At 37.6% G+C, this 22,006-nt stretch overlaps 2 protein-coding genes across 2 annotated transcripts; one reads left to right on the top strand and one right to left on the bottom strand.

Annotated features, from left to right (window-relative positions):
* Window positions 1-578: 578 nt before the first annotated feature.
* Window positions 579-21,570, bottom strand: rtf2 (replication termination factor 2). The gene is made up of 9 exons (XM_005950392.2): window positions 21,401-21,570; window positions 21,002-21,096; window positions 20,707-20,800; window positions 20,375-20,514; window positions 18,890-18,968; window positions 7,012-7,122; window positions 6,881-6,932; window positions 4,557-4,631; window positions 579-1,739 (listed from the first exon to the last, which is right to left on the bottom strand). Exons 1-9 carry the CDS (start codon window positions 21,467-21,469, stop codon window positions 1,543-1,545), a joined length of 912 nt encoding a protein of 303 aa, XP_005950454.1. The 5' UTR covers window positions 21,470-21,570; the 3' UTR covers window positions 579-1,542.
* On the top strand, window positions 9,526-17,952 carry gcnt7 (glucosaminyl (N-acetyl) transferase family member 7). The gene is made up of 5 exons (XM_005950389.3): window positions 9,526-9,925; window positions 13,091-13,394; window positions 13,575-14,316; window positions 14,898-14,993; window positions 15,538-17,952. The coding sequence occupies exons 2-5, from the start codon at window positions 13,188-13,190 to the stop codon at window positions 15,783-15,785; spliced, it is 1,293 nt and encodes a 430-aa protein (XP_005950451.1). The 5' UTR covers window positions 9,526-9,925; window positions 13,091-13,187; the 3' UTR covers window positions 15,786-17,952.
* Window positions 21,571-22,006: the final 436 nt, after the last annotated feature.

The following is a 22,006-nucleotide window of genomic DNA, read 5'->3' as shown; positions in this document are numbered from 1 at the left end:
AAAAACTCAATGCATCATGGGAATCCCCAGCAGCCTACGTCTATTGAAACATAACTAAGGGAGGATTCAGGGTCACCTGGTCCAGCCCTAATTATATGCTTTAGCAAAAAGGAAAGTTTTAAGCCTAATCTTAAAAGTAGAGATAGTGTCTGTCTCCCGAATCCAAACTGGAAGCTGGTTCCACAGAAGAGGGGCCTGAAAGCTGAAGGCTCTGCCTCCCATTCTACTTCTAAATACTCTAGGAACAACAAGTAGGCCTGCAGAGCGAGAGCGAAGTGGATTTATGCTGAGTCAGTTTTTTTCAGTTGCTTCCTGGTTGTCTCATTACTGTGAGATACAAACCCTAATTACAAAAATGTGACACTGTCCACATTATCACTGCAGGGAGACTTATTGTTGCGTAAGAGTTTTTTATAGCTTGTGTTAGGTGTGATGTTTCCCTTCAAGTGCACAACAGGGATTTGGTTTTGCTTTTGTGATCTTGGATAATTAATGCTCAGTTATGCACTTAGTAACATGTTACAGAAGAGAGAACACAAAGATGTAATATAATCTGCACCATAAAAACAACACTAAAATACTGTGAACAGAAATTTATTGTGGTATTGCTTGATACAAAAAAAAAGCAAAAAGTAAGAACAAAGCATTTTTTTAGTTCTTTGTAAATGTTGTAAATGTACTGACTGTCTATACAAGCACATTTAACCTCAATATGAATTCATTTGGAGACAATAATACAATGTAACTTTTTATTTTAAAGGTCTTCCATTAAAGTCCAGACAAAATTGCACAAAAACAAAAAAAGCATTAGTTATAGAGTATATTTCCCCAATCGCATTAAAGCTGTTGGTCTCTGGCTGTGGTGGTTATTTTGCAAATCAGAGGAGTCAAATACACCAAATGCTTTAGTTTTTCCCCCGTTTCAAAGAACAATTGAGAAATAACTAATTAAAAGAACAAAAGTGAGTGAAAGTCACCTGCTACACCTGTTTAAAAAAAAAAAAGCCAAAATAAATAGCTACCAGGCACATACAACTAGATTTTGTGAGGAAGGAAAATCTGGAGATACTAATTACTGAGGATCTGCCTTTTCAAATGCAGGGCAGTTTGTCTTTTTTCATTTTTCTTATCATAACTAAGGACTAAAATAAATGCAGCAATCCTGTGAGCACATTAAAATGCTATTTTCTGCCCATTAGGGGGAAGCAGAGTGCCACTGATAATACAGTCATCCTAGTATTAATTCCTCAACCACCTGTGACTGACAACAAAGAGGTTGTGAGGGAATCCATGGGGAGGAATTAAGTTACAAAGCACACACTCAGAACCACTTAGGGAGCCGCAACTAAATGTTCACAACATGTAAACACTGAGCTACTGGGAACTGGAGAGAGAAATTGGGAATTAGCCCGCATATCGCTGTCAATATCTGAGGTCATGTAGGGTTGGTGTGTGTGCTTGGTATGCACAGCAAGATTTATTTTAATATGTTAATATTTCTGGAAAGATCTAGAAACTGTGATCTATGCACTTTAGTAGTTATTAGAAGTGATAAGGGGTGTGGGTGACCCAGTTGGATGTCTGATCTTTAGTGCGCTTGGCAGAACTGTGGGTTGTGAACAAAGACTTAAAAGCCTCTGACTTTTCGTTCATATCCTGGATGGACCTCTTTGTAGCAGAGGCTGATGAAGACTTGGTCGCTTTAGACGAGCTGGAAGATCCAGAGGGTCCAGCCACAGCTGAGTAGTAGGATGAAAGAGACAAAAAAAAAAGGCATCTTTAAAAATAAGGACTTGTTCCTCCCACAGGTTGATCATACCCATTGGATGTTAATTTAACTACAACAGTCTAAGGAGCTTGGAAAGAGTCTGGACTTCTTTAGGTTTAGTCGAAAATGTTTCACCTCTCATCCAAAAAGCTTCTTCAGTTCTAAGGGCAATTGGTGGCGAGTCCCAGATTTTAAGACATGTGGAGAGTCCCCAAGAGGGTCACGGACCCCCTATTGATCCTCTACCTAATCACACAAGCCAAGGTGTGAAAAAACAAATGCAACAATACTGTCATCCCTTATGTAGCAGGTTTATCAGAGCAACTCAGGAGAGTTTTCTCCAAGCACGACATTCCAGTGTACTTCAGACCCAGCCACACACTCAGACAAAAACTGGTTCATCCCAAAGACAAAACTCCTACACACAAACTTAACAACGTAGTGTATGCTGTACAGGGAACCGGGAATGCTCAGACCTCTACACCGGAGAAACCAAACAGCCAGTTCATAAACGCATGGCACAACATAGAAGAGCCACCTCCATGGGACAAGACTCTGCTGTCCACCTGCATCTAAAGGACAAAGGTCACTCTTTCGAGGATGCCAATGTTCACAGAGAAGACAGATGGTTTGAAAGAGGTGTGAAAGAAGCCATTTATGTCCACTGTGAGCGACCATCCTTGAACAGAAGCAGTGGCTTACGACACCAGCTGTCTGTCATCTATAATCCAGTTTTGAGATCCCTTCCTAGACGCCTTAACGCCCACTCACATCCTGGGAGATTTGACCTCAGTAAATCACATAACAGGGTGGGGCTAGGCTTCACAATGGGTTCATCCAAAACCTTGGCTGATTGGGACCCATACCCGTTTCCACACCTTGGCTCGTGTCATTAGGTAGAGGATCAATAGGGGGTCCATGACCCTCTTGGGGACACTCCCATAGGGTTTAAAATCTGGGACTCTCCACCACTTGCTCTTAGAACTGAAGAAGCTTCTTGGATGAGAGGTGAAATGTCTTCAAGGAAACTTAAAGAAGTCCAGTCGCTTTTCTTTCCAAGCCCCTTAAACTACGATGACCTGGATGACTGAGAACACTTCATAGACATTTTAACTACAGTAGAATTTTACTTTAATTGGACATCAGTGGTAAAACACTGAACATTAGACTGAACATGGATCATTAACCTCCTGAGCCCTAGAAGAAAAAATGTGTGATAGATTTCCGTTTAGATAATTTAAGTATTGTTTCAAAGAAAAAATAACTGTGGAAGTGGAGTCAAATTTAGAGCAGTCAAGAAATGCGGTGGACAAGAGCCAGACATTAGAGCACGAAGGTGAAATTTCAGACAGAGTGAAAAGTTCATACCAGCTTTTGAGGAGCCTGGCAAAATGATAACATCCATCGCCCATTATGGACAAGAAGGATTGTGTAAGCTAAAGCTCTGAAGTTGTAGGTAGTTACTGGTTTCTCAACTGTTATGCAGGACATCGAACTGTGAAGGTAATCACACTTCATGGCAGCCTTATTGCATTCTGTATTCACTTTCCAGAGTGCTTTATTCTGCTCCCACTTAGCTGTGACGTTAAGATCATTATTACTTAGACTGCCCAATGTTGATGAAGCTCTCTCAACTTAATGAATTGGCTTTAATTTAGAACCAGTAAATTCAGATTTTAAGCTATCTTTACAAGCGGTGACAACAGATAAACTGAACAATGTTTCAATTCCAATGCCACCTTCATTGACCATTTCACTGACCATTTCCCTCTTGTTTGTGTGGTGATTTTTTCTGTTACACACAACCACCAGACAATGGTTTCCTGTTTTCATGTTACCTATAGAATTTTCAACCCAATTTCAGTATGTAACCCAAATTGAAATGATAAAGACAGCAGATGTGGAGTTTAATAATATATATGCTGAAAGTGCATTAATTACATGACTTGACAAAATAAGAGAAGAAATCAAAATCTTAGCTGGTGGAAGTGTGAGTGTGTGAATTCAACTGAATAGGTTTTTATTTCCCCTTCTAGATATTAAAATGCCTAAAAAATTGAGAGCCCTACATTAAACAGCTCCTATTATGGATGGTAGGTACAGTCACACCACCCCTTCGTAAGCTCCTTTAAAGATGATGATCCTCTGAGCTTCCACCTTCCTACTCTGATGTCTGGCCTTTGTCCACCTCATCCCCTGACAGCAGTAACACTGACTCCTCTTCCATAGTTCTGAGTAAATTATCTTTCTGCTTCATCCTGCCTTCTGCTACCAGAAGTATGGACTGGTTGAAAATGTAAGTAGTAAGTCCTGCTGTTCAATACAAAGGACAGTGAATACAATTTTTGTTTTGGAAGGGATAAACTTATTGTACATTTCTGAAATCAAAGTCAAAGTTAAGACTCTCAAATTGAAGAAACAATCTGAGTGTAAGCAATAGAATCATAATGTATGCCAATCTGTGGAAGCTGCAATTTCCATCATTTTGAAAAGAAAGTGCTCTGCAACCTCCACAAATGTGGCATTAATAAAAAGCCCATCATGTCCCCTTGACAGTATAGTAGGAGTCGTATAGATAGCATAAATGGTGCTTAATGTAGCAGTCTCAGTCAGAGGACAAAAATTCATTGCTGGGTCTTAGAAGGTTAATAAAAAGAGGCTGAATGAATTACATACAGAAAACCACATTCATGTTTTTAAAACAGTTGGCTTCAAGAGATTTGTGAAGACAATGCAATGGCAATAGACTATTTGTCTGTACGTAAATGATCCAAGTATTGTTATTTACCTGACTGGCTGCTGTCACCACCATTTTGTTGCAAGCTTGTTCCTGCTATATCATTGGGAGGAGACACTGTGCCGTCTGTGTGGAAAGCAATCAGGCAAGACAGAGGATAAATGGTTAAAAGCACTAATACTTATGTAGCGCTTTTTAACTGAGCACTAAATGTGCTTTCTTCCTACAACCCTCATTCACCCAATCACACACACATTCATAACAAGCACTTTTTTCTATACCTTGTCAAACATTCATCTACAAAAACATTCCAATGTATGCTTTAAGACATGCACTGACTGGAGTGCCCGGCAAATTGATCCACAGACCAACCAACTGGTAAACGACTGTTCTACCCCCTGGGCCATGTTTTCCCCAGACTGTGTAAGTTGAGTGGACTTATACTGTTCAGTGAATAAATAATAAATGACAGATTTAGTGGTATTTTCATAAACTATTTATTTACCACATCAATGGCAGGGCAAATATTTTTTCTAACATGGCAACCTTTAAAAAGTGAAAGGAGACAGAAAGACAGGTGAGAAAGAATAAAACTTAATTGACTTTTTGATGGCATTTTACACACAGTACTGGTACAGTATCTAGAAAGTGTGGGAAAATACTGGCATCATATACAGTACTTTCCTCTGAAGAAATTATGATGGGACCCTGAAAAAAACCATCCCTATGTACAATAATGGATTTCTATACAGTTTACATCAAATGAAAACTTTGGTTGTAAGATTCAGATTATTTTTTCAAATTATTTAATAAAAGCTAGACATTTTAAATGAGAATAAGAAAGAAACGTATTTCTTTGTGCCCCCCTTTCCCTCTTAATGCCCTACCTGGCCCCCTGGCAAGACTTTGCTAGACCCACCCCTGCACAGTTACCAGCTGTCAGCAAGGAGCTGTAGAAAAGGATCCTGGTGTTAGTTGTCTCTCAGAAACAGTTCATAACTTCCTCTCAACTCATTCATGTCACCTAAAAGGTAAACCTGCTTCTCCATCAGCTGTTCAGCTCTGATGATTCAGTAAGGACATCTCCTGGTTTCATATTCATGCTTCCCTCTCACCACATATCCAAACCGATATCATGACCAACAGCTTTTACAGCTGTGGCTCCAGCAAACGCCAGCTGATACTAGAAAGTAATATTAAGTAAATTCTAACAACAACTTATCAACCTTAAGTGCTGCTGCTGTTGTTTAGCAGCCTCCTCCTGCCTCACCTTTCCAAGTGGTGGAGACCAGCCACTTGCTAATGTTACTGAATCTGTGGAAACTCCGCCATAGCCACCACCAAGCAGTTGAGTTATTTTTACACATCTGCCAGCATCTGGCCAATCCACCACCTTTCATTGTTTATACCGTTACGTAAAGAAAAAAAAAACCTCCAAAAAAAACCAAAACATCTACCCATAAAAACGAAAAATCCCCATCGCCCCCCCGGGCAAATGCCTGGTATGCCCAATGGCCAGTCCAGCTATGCATTGGAGTGTTAATCTGAGTAAAAGCAAATCGAATTCTGGGGTTTCTCAGTTAGTCTTGTTTGTGAGTTGAGAGCGTTGTGCTATTATTGAAAACAGGAAACCACAGCAATGTTCTCTGTTGGCACACAACACTGACACCTTCAATTTAGACTAATTAACATCAGGTTAGACTGCAGATCTACAGAATCTGGTTCAGTGTGACTATTTTTGCATTTCTTGGCTCATTTATGAGAGTAAGAAAAACAACTGGAAATAGTAAGACACATTCACAATTATAGGAAATGTATAATATAGGAAAGTTTTTACATTTTGATTTACAATTGTAAAACTGTGGGAATATTCCCCCCCCTCCTTATCTTTCTTTCATTGCAAAAACGTGAAAGACAGTCAACAAGGCTGATATTGGCCAATATTACTTATTTCTATGACTAATCTTTTACAGTTACACTTAATCCTGTGTTATTGGAAATGTGTCAGGATCTAAGTTTGCACAGGAATTATGAAAAACACTGTATGTCAGTAAAATATGACAAAACCAGCCTGATACATTACCGCAAAACCAGAATAAGATGAAGTAATAATGTCCATCATTGATGTACAACGTATTAGCAGCATTAGCTTGGCCACACACTATATATTACATTTATATGTATCTTAACTTCTCAGTATTTACTAGTATTCAGTGTGAGTTAAAAGTTTGAATAACCCAGCTAGTACACTACAGCACATTCAAAATATTATCCAAATGAAGAAGAAAATTTTCTGGCCTTTTGCTAGTTCGTTGGCCTTGTTCATGCAAATGCTGAACACATATGATGACTTACTTACTAGGCTTCACACAAACCTTTTGATTCTGATGTTGACACCGTTTCAGTTGCTTTACTCTTCTTTGATTTCTGAAAATCAAAGAATATTTGTTTCAGGGTTTTGTAGTTGTGAAGACAGATTCTATCAAAAAGCAGAGAAGTCACACACCTTAGTTTTAGCTTTGGCCCGCTTCTCTTCCATCTTCTCCCTCAGCTTGTCCACCTCCTCCTTGTTGCCATTGAGCACAACAATATCTTCATCTTTAAATGGATCTCCACACTATAACACAAACATTATATTCCAGATAAGGGACTCTTAAAGGAATTTAGAAAAGGCAAACATGTTTTGCAACAAGTGTAAAGGCAGAAGACATTCACCAGATAGCGTTATTTCTGCTAATGCACTGTTATCCAGCACAACTGTTTTAAAATTAAATATGAGGTAGGACTTTCACATATATCATCTGAAATCATGAAGCAATGAGCAAGTTCTGTGTCAACTTCTGTTTACCATTTAGTACCTAAAAAGGGAACTACTTCAACAACCCCCAACAAAGCAAGATGTTTTGCAGAATCTGCACATAAACCTCCTCTCTTTCTCAAGGTGGAAACAACAGACCTGTTTTACTATTTGAGGAAACAACACCCCATTCAGCAGAGCAAGCTATGAAGGATGGTGCTGTGTAATCCTAAAGTAAAGTAAACACTCAACCAAGCATCACTAGCTGCACTCTATATAGAGCAAGTCTTGGATGGAAAATACTGGTGTGGAAAAGCAGGACTTTAAGTGGTTGGTTAAAAAACGTGACCCAAGATACAACATCCAATGTAGAAAATATTTTTTTCATTTTTATTGAAAAAGGAATAAAAGCTTTTAACTAAAATACTATGCAGGCTCCGAACGAGTAAAAAAGTGACATTTTTTTAGTTATAGGTAAACTAAAGTGCTAAGGAGTTACGTTAAACCTTTACTTGAAATTTCCAGGGAAACACGACTAGCTTATTTTACTGTTAATTGTGTTATTATTGTGTATAATGCTGTTGCTAGCGCCTCCTTTCAATAGATTCACACTTTGAATGAGGTAAACTGTTATCGGTGACAGTAGCTTCTTGGGCAAGGAGGATTAAAAAAGTGCCCTTCAATTACTTACACTTTTAAAAGCTGCCGCCTGCTAGCATTGATAAAACATTGTCTGGTTGTATATGCATTATAAATTTTGTGGCAAAACAGGAAGTAACAAAACTGAAAGTTGATTGTAATTAACATCATTTAAGGTATTTTGAAATATACATATTTGGCTGTCAGGCTAGTTTAAAATGATTTTCTCTGAAAAAGTGACTGTTTTCAGTTTCACTTCGTATAAGTACATGTAGTCCAATCCATCTTGCAAATCAGTTTTGTTTTGTTTTTTTAACTTTCCTCAATGGACGTTCATAAAATGTTGCTCGTTTGCATCTTTTGCAGGAATTGGCAGTAAAACTTTTTTTTAAATATGCCTTTTGCTTTTTCCATGAGCCATTAATATCCAAACATACCTAGAACTCAACACTAACTAACAAAACTATTAGATCAACCCACAGATAATTTCTTTGTCGGGACACGTCCCTTTTCCATTTTATTTGCATGCTGCCTGCCTATGACTGGCTAAACTCTGTGAAGCATGAGAGGGGAAAAAAACAAAACAAAATGCCACAAACGTGTCAGTCAGACACGCACACATCGATGAAATGACTAAGACAAAGAAATGTTATTGTTATTCTATGTTATTATTTCAACAGTTTGACACTTGAAATTTTCACAATACAATAAACCATTCTGTCACACCAAATCAAAAGTTTAATATTTGCTCCAGATCCAAATTAAAATGTAATTTGTTTTATTGTTGCTGTTGTTTTCATCGTTCCTTTGGTTTCAGAAGTAGCACTTGAGTTATGATTTCATTTATCCACAACAGTTTGTAAGTTTGCTAATAGAAATACAGGATAATACTGGTTAACGATAACCCTGTATGAAACAAACTGGCTTACATATTTGTGAAAGTCTTGCGATTAAAAAGAAAAAGGCTTAGGTTTTTGTGTCTCTAAACATATAAACGGGATGAATGCTTTTAATAGGAAAACACACACCGATATTCAAAAACAAATATTAAACCCCTGAGTAACAAGTAGGGGATCCATTGTGTGGTTGTAATGCAGGCTCACTGGGTGTGAACCGTGGCCATGTGCTCTGTTCAACACAACAGAGATAATCTCGGGAGCTGACCAAGCAGCAAATAAACTCTGTGGGCCGCTATGAAGTCTGTCACTCTGCTGTTACCATCACCAAAAATGACACAACCTAGCATGAAGTCAGTTAGTAAACAAGTCAACCAAAATCTTTTTTTTTTTTTGTAACTGCAAGAGGCAACAAGATTGTGAACAAGAGACGAGTCACACTGCACAGTGTGCATAAACATGCACACCATTAACAGGGCAGATAAACTGGAACTGATCTTATCTGAGAGGAAAAAAGAAAGAAGAAACTTGAGGTAATGAGATTCGAAGACGAGCAAAAAACAAGAATACTGATGCAATACACAAGTGAGCAGGAGAGAGAGAGAGAGAGATAGCAAGAAAGAGTGTGTGTGTGTGTGTGTGTGTGTGTGTGTGTGTGTGTGTGTGTGAAATGTGTGAATATGACTCCTTATGTCAGGTGTGTGATTGGGTGTTCACGCTAGTAACCAAGGAGGGCCGGACTTGTCTCATGGGGCTGTGGGAGGAGAGACATAATCAGCTGCAAACACAACAAGAGAATACTCCACACAATTACAAACCACTGTGGCTCACTCACAACGCAACATCAAGCTCTGAGAAAGCAACCTCCTGACGAGAACACAAGAAGGCAATTCAATTTAGCTTGACACTACCGCTACTGCTGCTGGTGCTGATGGCACCAAAGGAACGGACTCTTCACTGTAGGACTTCAAATGAATTATAGCAACATAACTCGCAGGAGCAATTTAGGTCATTAAGACCCAAACAGGTGCTGATGTACAAAAGTTGACCTCTTCACTATAAGGAGTACAGATTGACCTGCATCAAAGGTAGGTCACTAAGCTTGGCATTTCTTTGTCTTTCTTTCTTTACATATTCTGCTGTTTATTTCTGTTGCCTCTGACCAAAGCAGCAATGTGATAAATGATTGCACGAAAACAAAATATAGTCGAACATGCTGATCTAAATATGATCTCAAATTTTCATTGCAAGGAATGTATAAACAAATATTTTAAGAAACCAAAGGGTTTTTTTTTTTATCTACCCAAACTCATAACCAACAACCAGCAAGCTATTCCTTGTTTCTACATATGAACTGTTCTTTCTATTAGTCGCAATATGAGAAGGATAGGAATCTCAGCAGATCAGAAACATACACATTTCCATGGCAGCCTCCCTGCTGATATCTTTATCTTCAGTGATATTCTCAGGAACAGGCTTGAGTGAGGATGTTTACTGTGAAAGAGAACAGTGTTCAGACATGTCTAAAGCTTCTCTGCCCTCCAAAGGATACTTGGGTATACATTTTTTTTTAAATAAACAAAATAAAAAATAAAAGTTGTACTTTTTTCAATTAAACTCAGGTTTACTTACATAGGACCTAACAGTATTTGGGAGAAAACACCAAAATTTAAAAAATTCCCTGTAAGCAAGCAGTTTGTGGGGAGTGTAGAACTCTCTTTTAACAGAAAGAAACAGCTAGCAAAAACTGGCTCCGGGGGGCAGTAATCTGCCATATCCAGTTGGGGGTGTCGGGATATGCTCGGTGCATCACAGCACACCGATTTAGTCCCTAAAAAGGAGCTACTTCAAACCTCCTCCAAAAAAGCGTTTTCGGAGACGTCTGTTACCCAACAGCTCGGTTCAAGGCTCATAGAGCCGGTGAGAACACCGGACTCCCGGCAAATCGTTTTCAAACCCACCGCCGTCTTTCGCTACTCAGGTTAAACATGATATAAGTCACTTAGATAACTTAAAAATGTTATTGTTTGGCTTTTTTCAGTATTTTATTTGTTCCTGAGTAAATCGGTTTGGCTGAGATTAAAGTTATAGTTTTTACACAGCTGAATAAACGTCAAGCAGACAACTGATTATCAGAAGTGTGAGATGCTCGAGAATATACTCCGGTGTCCTGTTATATTTTAGATAGCAAGGAGCAGACGGCCGAGTTTATTCAACTTTACCGAGACAATCTGCAAATTTCATTAAAAGTTTAATAAACTATCATCTTGTCTTTATTTTTAGTTAGCACATACCTTAAACACTTAAAGCTGTAAGCTGGTGCAATAAGCTGTAAGTTTTACGTCCAATGGACGCACAATCTGATTAGTCGACTAATCGCAAAAATAATCGTTGACCAGTCGACTATCAAAATAATCGTTTGTGGCAGCCCTAGTGCTGTGAAGGAAAGAGTGCTGTCAAGGATGACACCAAGACTCTTGACCTGAGAGTCCATTGATAACTCTGTTGTCAGAGTTATCAATGGATAATGATAGACTTCTGGTTGGAACTTTAGTCAGTTTTGATTTGGTGCCTATTAGAATAAATTCTGTTTGATTGCCATTAAGTTTAAAAAAGTTGTGAGTAAACCAAACCTTGATGTCACTTAAACAATCAGAAATAGTTGTGGGTAGGAGAGTACCTGTGGGTTTGGAAGATAAGTAGAGCTGGGTGTCATCTGCATAGCAGTGAAATTGCATGTTATACTTCTTCAAAATATCACCTAGGAGTAGGAGATAGATAATACAAAGTAAAGGACCCAGGACAGAGCCTTGAGGTCACCAGAATTAACTGGAGTAGATAGTGATCTGTGAGTGAGTACTTGAACAAACTGTGAGCAGCCAGAGAGATAAAAAGAAGACGTTTAGAAGAATCTGATATTAATGGATTACAATACTCCACCTGAAAGAAAGCAGCGACACATATTTGCTTAATGCACATTGAACGACATATCCAGTTCAAAAATGACTCTCAGGTTCCTCACAATGTTACTGGAGGCTAACGTAATGCCAATCAAGAGTTTGCGTTCTGGTTAGACATCATGTTTCAGAGATTTTTAGGGACAAATATAATAACTTTAGTGTTGTGTCTAAAACATGCCTGTCCTTTAACTCAGCGGTCCCCAACCCCCGGGCCTCGGACCGGTATCGGTCCGTGAGTCGTTTGGTACCGGGCCGCGAGAGTTGAGAACCGTTTTCAGGGTTTTTATCAGTTTTCAGCGTTATTTTGTTATCATTTTTATCGTTAACTCGGTTGTCCCGGGTCTTTTCACGTGCGTTATGAATAAATCTTTTTTTTTTTTCGGTACCGGTACTACTTTTATTTTGTTGTATTTATCCGCGACACCTTAAAGGCCGGTCTGTGAAAATATTGTCGGGCATAAACCGGTCCGTGGCGTAAAAAAGGTTGGGGACCGCTGCTTTAATCCAGCTTTGTGTAATCCAGCTTCAGAGGTTGGATTACACCAGCTTGGTATCATCTGTGTTGTAATGAAAATGTATGCAAAATTGTCTAATAACAAGGGAAGGGAAGCATCTATAATGTAAACAGAATTGGTCCCAGCACAGAACCCTCTGTAACTCAATAACAAACTTGTCATGTGAGAAGACGACTCCCTATTTGCATGCACACATTGGAATCCATCAAATAAGTCATGATTAAAATCAATGCAAACCATTTCCTTTAACACAAAAGCATATATGAGTCTCTGTAGCAAAATACTGTGGCCAATGAATGTGACACTGAGATTTAATAGGATAGCCTGTTGTTCAAGTAAAGTAATTGTTCACTACAGAGGTTTCAGTACTATGATGAATCCTGAAACTACACTCAACGTCCCGCAAATAAACCGCTCCTCTGCAAGTGATCAGTTAAACGTTTTACAAGTACTAAATCATCTTCTTCCCTTTGCCGCGTTGAAAATATACAACAAGATGAAAACAAGTTATCCGCAATTGAACTGCTTTGCATTATCATAAAAAATACATCTAACATAGTGATCGATATCAATTACCTTTGCCATGCTTTTGTAATATTATGATATACAGAACAGGAAGTAATTCACTTCCTGTGTTGCAAGCTGTGGTTCTAGAAAACACATCCCATAGACATTGCAGAAGCACTAAAGCAGCAGCAGTTAATGTGCCAAATATTACAAGCTAGCTTCATCAATTAGGTCCAACCTAAATACTTAACCCTATTTTATATTCCTCAAGGATCCAGGATCCTTCTGCAAATAATCCAACTGGATGTCTCCACTGCAGAAGCTTTAACTGTGGTGGTACTGGCAGACTACAGAGAAACAGGGCTATTATGCGCCAGCTTAAAGGGACAAAACGCAGCTTCCTCGTGTGCCTCGGGATAAGTATTATTATCTTTTCCTTCATTTATTTGAGGACTAGGACGCCACCTGAGTTAAAGCCTCCCCCATCTTCAAGTTGCAAACCTTTCTCAACTGCGTGTAAAACTTTTTTGCCAGGCATGAAGAAAGGAGTAAATTGGTACAGCTGTGACTACCAGGTATGTATTTTCCCCCCACCCTTTCTTTACTTCTGAGAAATAAAAAGCACAAATATTCTAGATGAAATTTTCATTTGATCTAACAACCAGTTAGGAGCATTAGCACAGTCACATTGACATTCCTATTTAAAAATGAGTTTCAACAGTAACAGTCGCAATATATGCTTTTTTGGTCTACAGGTGGAAAGCTACATTCTAAACAGCCACCTGCCGTGCTCAAACTTGAAAAGAGATTTACACTTTATAACAAAACCTCTAAGTCGTGCAGAGGAGGCTTACCCTTTAGCTTTCATTGTGACTATTCATAAAGAGCTGGAGCTTTTTGTCCGCCTCTTGAGGGCAATTTACATGCCACAAAATGTGTACTGCATTCACGTGGATGCTAAGGCTCCACGGGAGTATCGGGAGGCTGTACAGAAGCTAGTCAGCTGCTTTCCAAATACATTCCTCTCCAGTCACAGTGAAACTGTGACCTACGCTGGTTTTTCTCGTTTGCAAGCAGATCTGAATTGCATGAAGGATCTAGCGAAATCCAAGACAGACTGGAAGAAGGTGGTGAATCTGTGTGGACAAGACTTCCCTGTTAAGAGTAACCTGGAACTGGTACAGTACATGCAGAGCCAACAATGGAGGGATAAAAACATGACACCTGGGGTCAAACAGCCGATGTCTATGATGTACAGAACGCAACGCCAGTACAAGGAGATTGTGGGGTCACATGTAGCTCCGAAAGGGCTAGGCCTGAGGAAAAGGCCTCCTCCACACAATCTGCAATTATATTTTGGAACAGCCTACTATGTTCTTACAAGACCTTTCGTGGACTTTGTTCTGAAAAGCCCAATAGCGCATGACTTCTTGGATTGGTCCAGGGACACATTCAGTCCAGATGAACACTACTGGGTGACGCTCAACCATATCAAAGGTAAAATGGCGGTTTTAAACAGGTGCACAGACACAAAACTCCACGCTTGTTTAACAGCTAGCACAAAACTATTAAACATGTACTAATGTGAGTATGATGTGATATAAACAAAAGATGATATGAAACAAGGTTCTAGGTTCAAGTTTCCTTATTAACTGGAGCCTTCTGTGTCTGTACCTATGTGGGCTTTAAGTACTTCAGTTCCTTCTCATAGTTCAGGAGACTGAATGGGTTTCTGTCTATGTAGGTTATATTTTTCTTTTTCATTTTTGTCAGCTAGAATAGACTCCAGCCTGCCTGTGACCATTTGTTATCCTTATACATTTTATTTCATTACCCCCTGGTAAAATGAAAACTTATCAGGAATTATAACAAGTTTAACTTTTGCAACTTTGATCAATGTCTCTACTTTTAATTGCTTACAGACTGCGAATGCTACCTCTTCCTTTAGCTTTTCTTTGAGATGTATCGAGAACTGACTCTCAAACAGCAGATGAAGGAGGCCTGAGCAGGGCTAGTTAAACCTTGACAATTCAATTAGGTCATATAATTACCAATTTTGTCTGATTACATGTTTTAAGAAGCTCCAGGCAGTCGCATTGATGGAGGCTGGGAAGGAGCTATCCGGGCAATCAAATGGCGGGATCAAGAAGGAAGTGCACACAGTGGTTGCAAAGGTATAGTCATATATGTCAATAAAGAACGGATTAGTTACTCTCCCAGAGATTAAATTCTACCAATATTTCCTAATTATTTAAATTATAAAAATGTGGTAAAAATGAGGTATTTAGTTTTGTAATCCAACAATAAATTATTAATCCCACATAAATCCTTGTGAGCAAGTCACATGTACATCCATAAATAGACACACACAGATATATATATATATATATTAAATATATACACACGTGTATATACGTGTGTATGTGTGTGTGTGTATATATGTGTGTGTGTGTGTGTGTGTGTACATATGTGTGTATATATGCGTGTGTACATATGTGTGTATATATGCGTGTACGTACATATGTACATACATACATACATACATACATACATACATACATACATACATACATACGGCATACTCTCCACTAGCTTTACGTCAAAGGTTATATAAGCTTGCGTACATATATTTATTTATATAATGGAAACTCGTAATACAAGGAACGAATTTTGGCATAATGCTAAAAAAAAAATCATGTCCAAGCTGCTGTTTTCCAGGGCATTACATACGAGACATCTGTATCTACGGAGTGGAAGACCTACCATGGATCATCAGCATGGACAGCATGTTTGCCAATAAGTTTGAGAGTAATACCTTTCCTGAGGCACTAGACTGTTTGGAGCAGTGGCACAGAAACAAGGTTATCAACCAGGCTACTGTTCCCATAGAACCGTCATGGCTACTGGCCATACACAGCAACTACAGCAACAGCAGCAGCTACTTTAACAGCAGTACTGGAGAATGAAATCACTACAAACATGCAGTCTATATCTAGTTGAGCTTATTTGCACTTGTCTTGTGTTGTTATGTCATAATGTGAGCATAGGAAAGCAAAACCAAGGAAGACAAAATGCATTCAATATGCATTTCAAGACCATGTGTGTATACTAATATATTTATCTATGAAACTTTATCAGTGCTGTCCTTTTTTCTAAATACAGAAATAAAATATGAAATAAATTCTGTCCATAAAGCAAAAATAATGACTAAAGCTTGGATGAAACGCCACTACCAAAGAAATGTTATTCAGTATGACATTCAGTTTGAAAAACACAACTGCTGATAAAGGTGTTGACCCTTTCTCCTATTTACGAAGTAACAGGTGTAAACAAATAAAAGCAATTGTGATAACGAGTCCTAACTTTCACATGATCTTGCACATGCTGTCAGTGTGTCTGAACAATACCCGAGTAAACAGTGTTTTGCCTTTTTAAAAATAAGGTTTCTTTTATATGGGCTACAGAATTTTCTAGTAAGTCAAGCTAGACTAAAGACATTTGGTTATGTGAATGGCATTTTTACATTTTTACTGGCAGATCAACTTATGCAATGACTCCTTGCAAAAAAAGTTTTTAAAAAAAACAACAAAATTTCTTAAAAAGGACAAAAAGTGTGTTCGGTAAACAGCAGCATGCAAGCAGAGTTCAAATATGAACCCACAAAAGAAAAAAAAAAGAAGAAGAGATAAATGCTGGCTTAGATAAAGATTCAGTCTTTATCCAATGACACACACTCTGAACTTGATTCTGACAGTTCAGCCTTAGATAACAATTTTATGATGGGTACTGGATGCAAAGGGGAAAAAAAAAGCCAAAATGGCTATCACTTTTTATAGAACCTGTCCAAAACTCAGCACAAACTGCTTATTGTCTTACATGGATATAACAAAGGGTGATGTTGCATTATCAGTTATTTTGTATGTTTTACTTTGACATTTAAGGTTAAGTGAACTGTACTTTACATTTCCTAAACTTAGCAGCAACTGAATAAAGAGTGGGTAAAGTCAGGCTAATCATATTGGCTCCAGAAACTGTGCTGCCTTATAAGCCTATCTTATCAAAAATCACAGTATTCTAAGTCAGCTTCCCACAAGAAGCGCTGTAGCTTTTCTTATACTTTTAGATATTTTTGACAAAGTCAAACAACTGATCTGTCACTGTTCCAAAATGCTTTTAATTAAACAGAAATAACAACACTGACCAGCTACCATCTGCTTTCTGTTACCTCAAAATAGCCTGTGCATGGGAAATTTCCACCATAGTTTTAATGCTCCTTACAACTACAAGGTCAGAACCCATAAAAGGCCTTAGGCCTACTTGATTCAAATTCCCGTGTGGCTTAAACTAGGGCAATCTCAGAAGCGACTTGAAGAAAGGAACAGTGCAGTTTAATCTGTCCAAAACACATCTACTCACATAATTAAATGTTGTGATATGGCATGTTCTTTATGGTTTAGTATTATTTAAATTCAGCAAGAGGTCAGTAATATTGTAAAAGCACATTATATAAAGGCCATGTTCAACTAAGGTGATTAAACGTTAAACTTCCTCTGATCCTCAAATTAAAGTTCATATAGATTCTAGTGCAAATTGTGAATTCAGCAAAACAAAGGTCAAAACATGATGAAACCAAATTTCAAACATTTGCCTAATCACATATTCCTATAGAACAACAAAGTGGTTTGTAGTGGACTATAGGAGCACTTTAGTTACATTTACATTCTCTTCAGGCTTTATTTTCTTAACAATGCTGATATTGTGATAGTTTTTAAAAGTCAACATGCTATCATTTTTTTGTTTAAAAAAAGCAACCCAAAAACAATAAGTTATTTATCTGTGTGTATTCTACGAATGTAAAACATTGCCAGAGTTCACTTACATTTTTATTACTAGCCCTTAAATACCGAAAACAATGTGAACATGATGGTTTTTATTTCTATTTATGTCTTCTCATGGGAGCATTAAATCATTACACTTCAGTAATTTAACTTGCATTCTTATCCATCTGAGCAACCAGTTGTGCATCTGGAACAAAGCTAATACTAGAGGTGGGAATCACTATACATCCCACAATACGATATTATCACAATACTTCACGCACGATACGATATTATTGCAATTTTTTAAAAATATTTTGCGATATTCAGATTCTGTACATAAAGGTAAACTTTATCAATATTCATTTTATCTAATATCAAAGTCTCACACTCAGTCTCTCTCATTTCAGTCAGTTTTATTGTTGGCAAATTGAACGGTTTGTATTACAGTCTAGTCCAACTTAACTGAATGCAACCATCTGGTACAATTATAGCTATTCTGAACTATGCAATTTATGAAAACTATGCAGCCCCTTCAGCAACTGAAGAATTTGAAAGTAAATTAAAACAAAATATAATTTTACATTAAATAAAAAAGTTTTAAACTTAATTAAAATAAAACATGTCTTAAATTAAAATAAGTAAACTGTCATGTTTATTGCTGCCATAAAAAAGTTAAACACATTTGGACAGTGAAGGAATGTCAGGATTCTTGCTCAGAAAAAGGATCAACATGCTCTGAAGTCAGAGCACAAAAACCTTTTTTGTAACAAAATATCGATTTCTGCTGTCCCTGTATCGATACATTATTAGCAAACAAAATATCACGATACTACACAGAATCGATTTTTTCCCCCACCCCTAGCTAATACCAGACTGCTGCTATCTTATCTACATTTTTATCAAACCTGCCTATTTACAAATCATTAGCATTGAAAATTTGCTGAGTGTGACTTAAACAAGGAGCATTAATGCCAAACACCCAAGGTCAATGATGGAGACTTTAGGTCCATCAAGTCTTTGAGTTCAACTATTGGTGGTTTTGTGTTTAAGGAGCATAAAAGCTACGTTATCATCTTGTTGCTGTTCAGCAGAAATGATGTCACAAATAGAGCTGGCTATGTTTGTTTTACATATTTTTAATGGCAGTAAAGATTAAAAGTGTCTTAAGAATTTTAAAAAAAAAACTGTCACAGTTGACAACCTACTGAGGATAAATAACCTGGGAAAATAAATAAATGAATGTTGCCTACCTTGTGGCAGATTTCTGTCTTGACTTCCTTCAGGGCCCTGTCTGAAAAGACACAGCCACAAGTCTGGAGGTAACAGAACCTAAAAAACAGAGAAACACTTATATGAAATTGTTAAACAGTTTCCACTTGTATCGCTTTTAGGGCCATTCACCAAAAATAAATAAAGAAATAAATAACAGACGCAGGGCTGGGAACTGTATTTCTTTCTAACTTTATGTGATCTAAAGTTAGGTCCATACATTTTTGGGTTATTGACACGTTGTAATTTTCCCTCTGTACACTACCGCCTTTCTTTTCCACAGCTGACAAGGTCCCACAACAGCATAACAGCAAAAGTAACCCACAGACGAATTGTTTGTGACACTACCCCCTGATGACAGGAAACAGCTACAACATGTAGACAAGTTTGTGCCATAGCATCTTGGAGCCCTTAGATTTTGTCAATGTTTTTGTTTCTTAACCATAAAGAATTTTGACCTCATTCACTTTAGTTTTCCTCTGTGGCCTTTCAGGCTTGATGGAGTTGCAGAGCAGACTAATGCTTTCTTCTTTTCAGTAATGTACCTGATTGAAGATTTGGCCACTCCCAAGGTGTTTGACTTCTCTCTGATAGGTTTGTTTTGTTTTGTTTTCTCAGCCAAATAACTGTTTTCTTCACTTGCATCAACATTTCTACCAAATGCATTTTGTTAAACTCCAGAATCAAAGATACAAATCTGTACTTCCATTACATTTTGATTATTTAACTTACGCTGTGTTCCAGACACCTCAGAAGTCAGAACTCAGGAGTGACATCACTCCTGAGTTTAGTGTGATTCAGTCAGAGAAGACAGTAAAAACAGGATGTCTTATACCTTGCTTCTTAGTAAGAAAGAACTATTCATCCATCATTAACAAAACAGAGCAATACTTGTTTTTCTTTGACTTAAAAACACTGCTGCAGCATGGTCATGGATCGAACCTTGTAAGTGCTGTGTGAATGGATTATTTAACGAATCACAAATACGAAACAATACCAGCACAGGTTAAAAGTTTTACACTTTTAATAACGTTTACGTTCAGTCCTGCCATCTTACAATTGTTAACTTGTGGTTGGCATGTCTACTTTGAATTTCTGAGTTGGAAATTTGAGTTGAGAGGGCGTTCCAGATAAAAACTTCCACTGGGAACTTGAAAATTCTGATTTCCAACTTAATCTCAAATGCGGTATTAAAGTACGATGTGGTTATGAACAGAGGTAAAATAAAATAAAATAAAAAATAGAGAATTTTAAGAAATACAGAATTGTCCAGAAATTCATAAGTATATCAGAAGCAAGATAGACAAATGCCATCATATGTTTTGCAGTGAATTTCAAACATGTATTTAGTATATTAAAATTAACTTAGATACAGTGGCTTGATCCTTAAAACAAAGAGAGAACATGAATAGTCAGTCTCATTTTTTCATGCTTAGGTTTAGTACCTCTTCACTCAGGTTGCTTACCGGTGTTTGCCATTCATCTCCAACCCAACTACAGGGCAAATAAACATGCCACAATGAATGTCTTCATATCTGTCTCCCTTTGTATTTCTTCTTTCTCCTTCCCATTCAGGGTTATCAGTCAAGTTCAGCTCCTTTATATCCTTCAGAGAAAGCAAATAGATAGATTTCCTGTTTGAAACCACGAATAAACACACAATCATGTGTCCAGAAACACATGGGCTGAAGACCTCCAACTGTGTAAATGGATAATGTAGCTCTGTATTTTATTAATTACAAAAACAAACAAATAAAAAAAAAACAAGTTAGATGTTCACACTTCGGTGTTAATATACCTTGATCCCACGGATGTGTGCTACAGCCTCAGCATTAGGTCTCTCAGCCGACTTATCCAGGAGATACTCAATGATAGCATCTTTGTTGTACAGTCTGAAAAATAACATGTGCCAGACCACCAGAACATAATGTGGTGTAATGAAAAGATGAAAAACTGTACAGTCTTAATTCATGTCTGATTTTTGTTATTTGTGAAACGGTGTTTATATCTTCGCGCTGTCACATCATCGAGCGATACCGTGTCCAAACATCAAATAATGCCCGAGTACAAAACAAGACAAAAAAATAACTCACCTTCCCAGTTCACAGGAGACGATGGGTCGTCTAAGTTTCTCTTGACTCAATGCACAGTACTTCCATTTGGCAGCCAATTCAGCATTTTTATCAACCTGTTCATGTAAGAAGACCGTGAGGAAAGAATACGCCATGTAGCTTCGTCTATAACACATCAAGATAATGTTAACTAGCGTTAAATTCTGAAAACTCACAGCAACTACATAACGTACATTAGAAACCACATTTAAAATACCGTAATATGTCTTTTTTATTCTCATGATGAAACCCCGAAACTTAACAATACTTAGTTTAGCCCATTAGCATTAGCAACTTGTTAGCGTTCGAAAAATATCGCCAACAGGGATATTTTCTATTTAAAAACGGAAGGGAAACTGAAGCCAAATAAAGCTAACACACCTTCTCGATTTTCTTGGGCCCTTTCACCAACTCGTGTCTTTTGGGAATCGTGCCACCATCACAACCCATCTTGAAAGCTCACTTCTAACTAGTTAGCTCAAACAGTCACTGTCACACACAAAAAAACCAAAATGCTACTCTCATCAGACAGGAAGTTCTCGGGTTGTAAACAAACAACGAGATCTCACTAAAGCTCGCGGGATGTGCGATGAATTCAAAGTCGCCCTCTAGTGGTTGAATGACTAGAAGTTCAAACGCTGCATGTGTATCTAATAGCTTCGGCCATGGTGTGGCAGCATCGTTCTAAATGTGAGTATATTTATCTAACTTGAAGCTAGAGGAATAGAAAGAATCTACATATATATTTTTATATTGACTTTTTTTAATATTTTGTTAAATGTTTTTGTTTATTTTTTTCACAGCTAGTTTATAATGACTTAATTTAGATCAACTTAAATCACATATTTATACTGTCTAGCATGTAAATACAGAACAAGAAGGTGATATCAGAATAAGCAAATTGTCACAAAACATATACTATGCAAAAATGCACATAACAAAATAATCAAAAACAATCCAAATGTATTTAGCAGTAACATTGATTTA

This window comes from Haplochromis burtoni, unplaced genomic scaffold (assembly GCF_018398535.1).
Source record: "Haplochromis burtoni strain Fernald_Lab_line unplaced genomic scaffold, NCSU_Asbu1 Contig_779, whole genome shotgun sequence".
Classification (NCBI taxonomy): Eukaryota; Metazoa; Chordata; class Actinopteri; order Cichliformes; family Cichlidae; genus Haplochromis; species Haplochromis burtoni.
Note: the sequence above shows the minus strand (reverse complement) of the source record. Positions and strands in the feature narration are given on the sequence as shown.

Coding starts and splice junctions, on each gene's coding strand:
- gcnt7 (XM_005950389.3), top strand. CDS start 13,188: ATGCGCCAGCTTAAAGGGACAAAACGCAGCTTCCTCGTGTGCCTCGGG. Junction 13,395..13,574: donor GGTACAGCTGTGACTACCAG/GTATGTATTTTC, acceptor TTTGGTCTACAG/GTGGAAAGCTACATTCTAAA. Junction 14,317..14,897: donor GACGCTCAACCATATCAAAG/GTAAAATGGCGG, acceptor ACATGTTTTAAG/AAGCTCCAGGCAGTCGCATT.
- rtf2 (XM_005950392.2), bottom strand. CDS start 21,469: ATGGGTTGTGATGGTGGCACGATTCCCAAAAGACACGAGTTGGTGAAA. Junction 18,969..20,374: donor GAGATGAATGGCAAACACCG/GTAAGCAACCTG, acceptor TCTGTTTTTTAG/GTTCTGTTACCTCCAGACTT. Junction 7,123..18,889: donor AGACAGAAATCTGCCACAAG/GTAGGCAACATT, acceptor TTTGTGTTATAG/TGTGGAGATCCATTTAAAGA.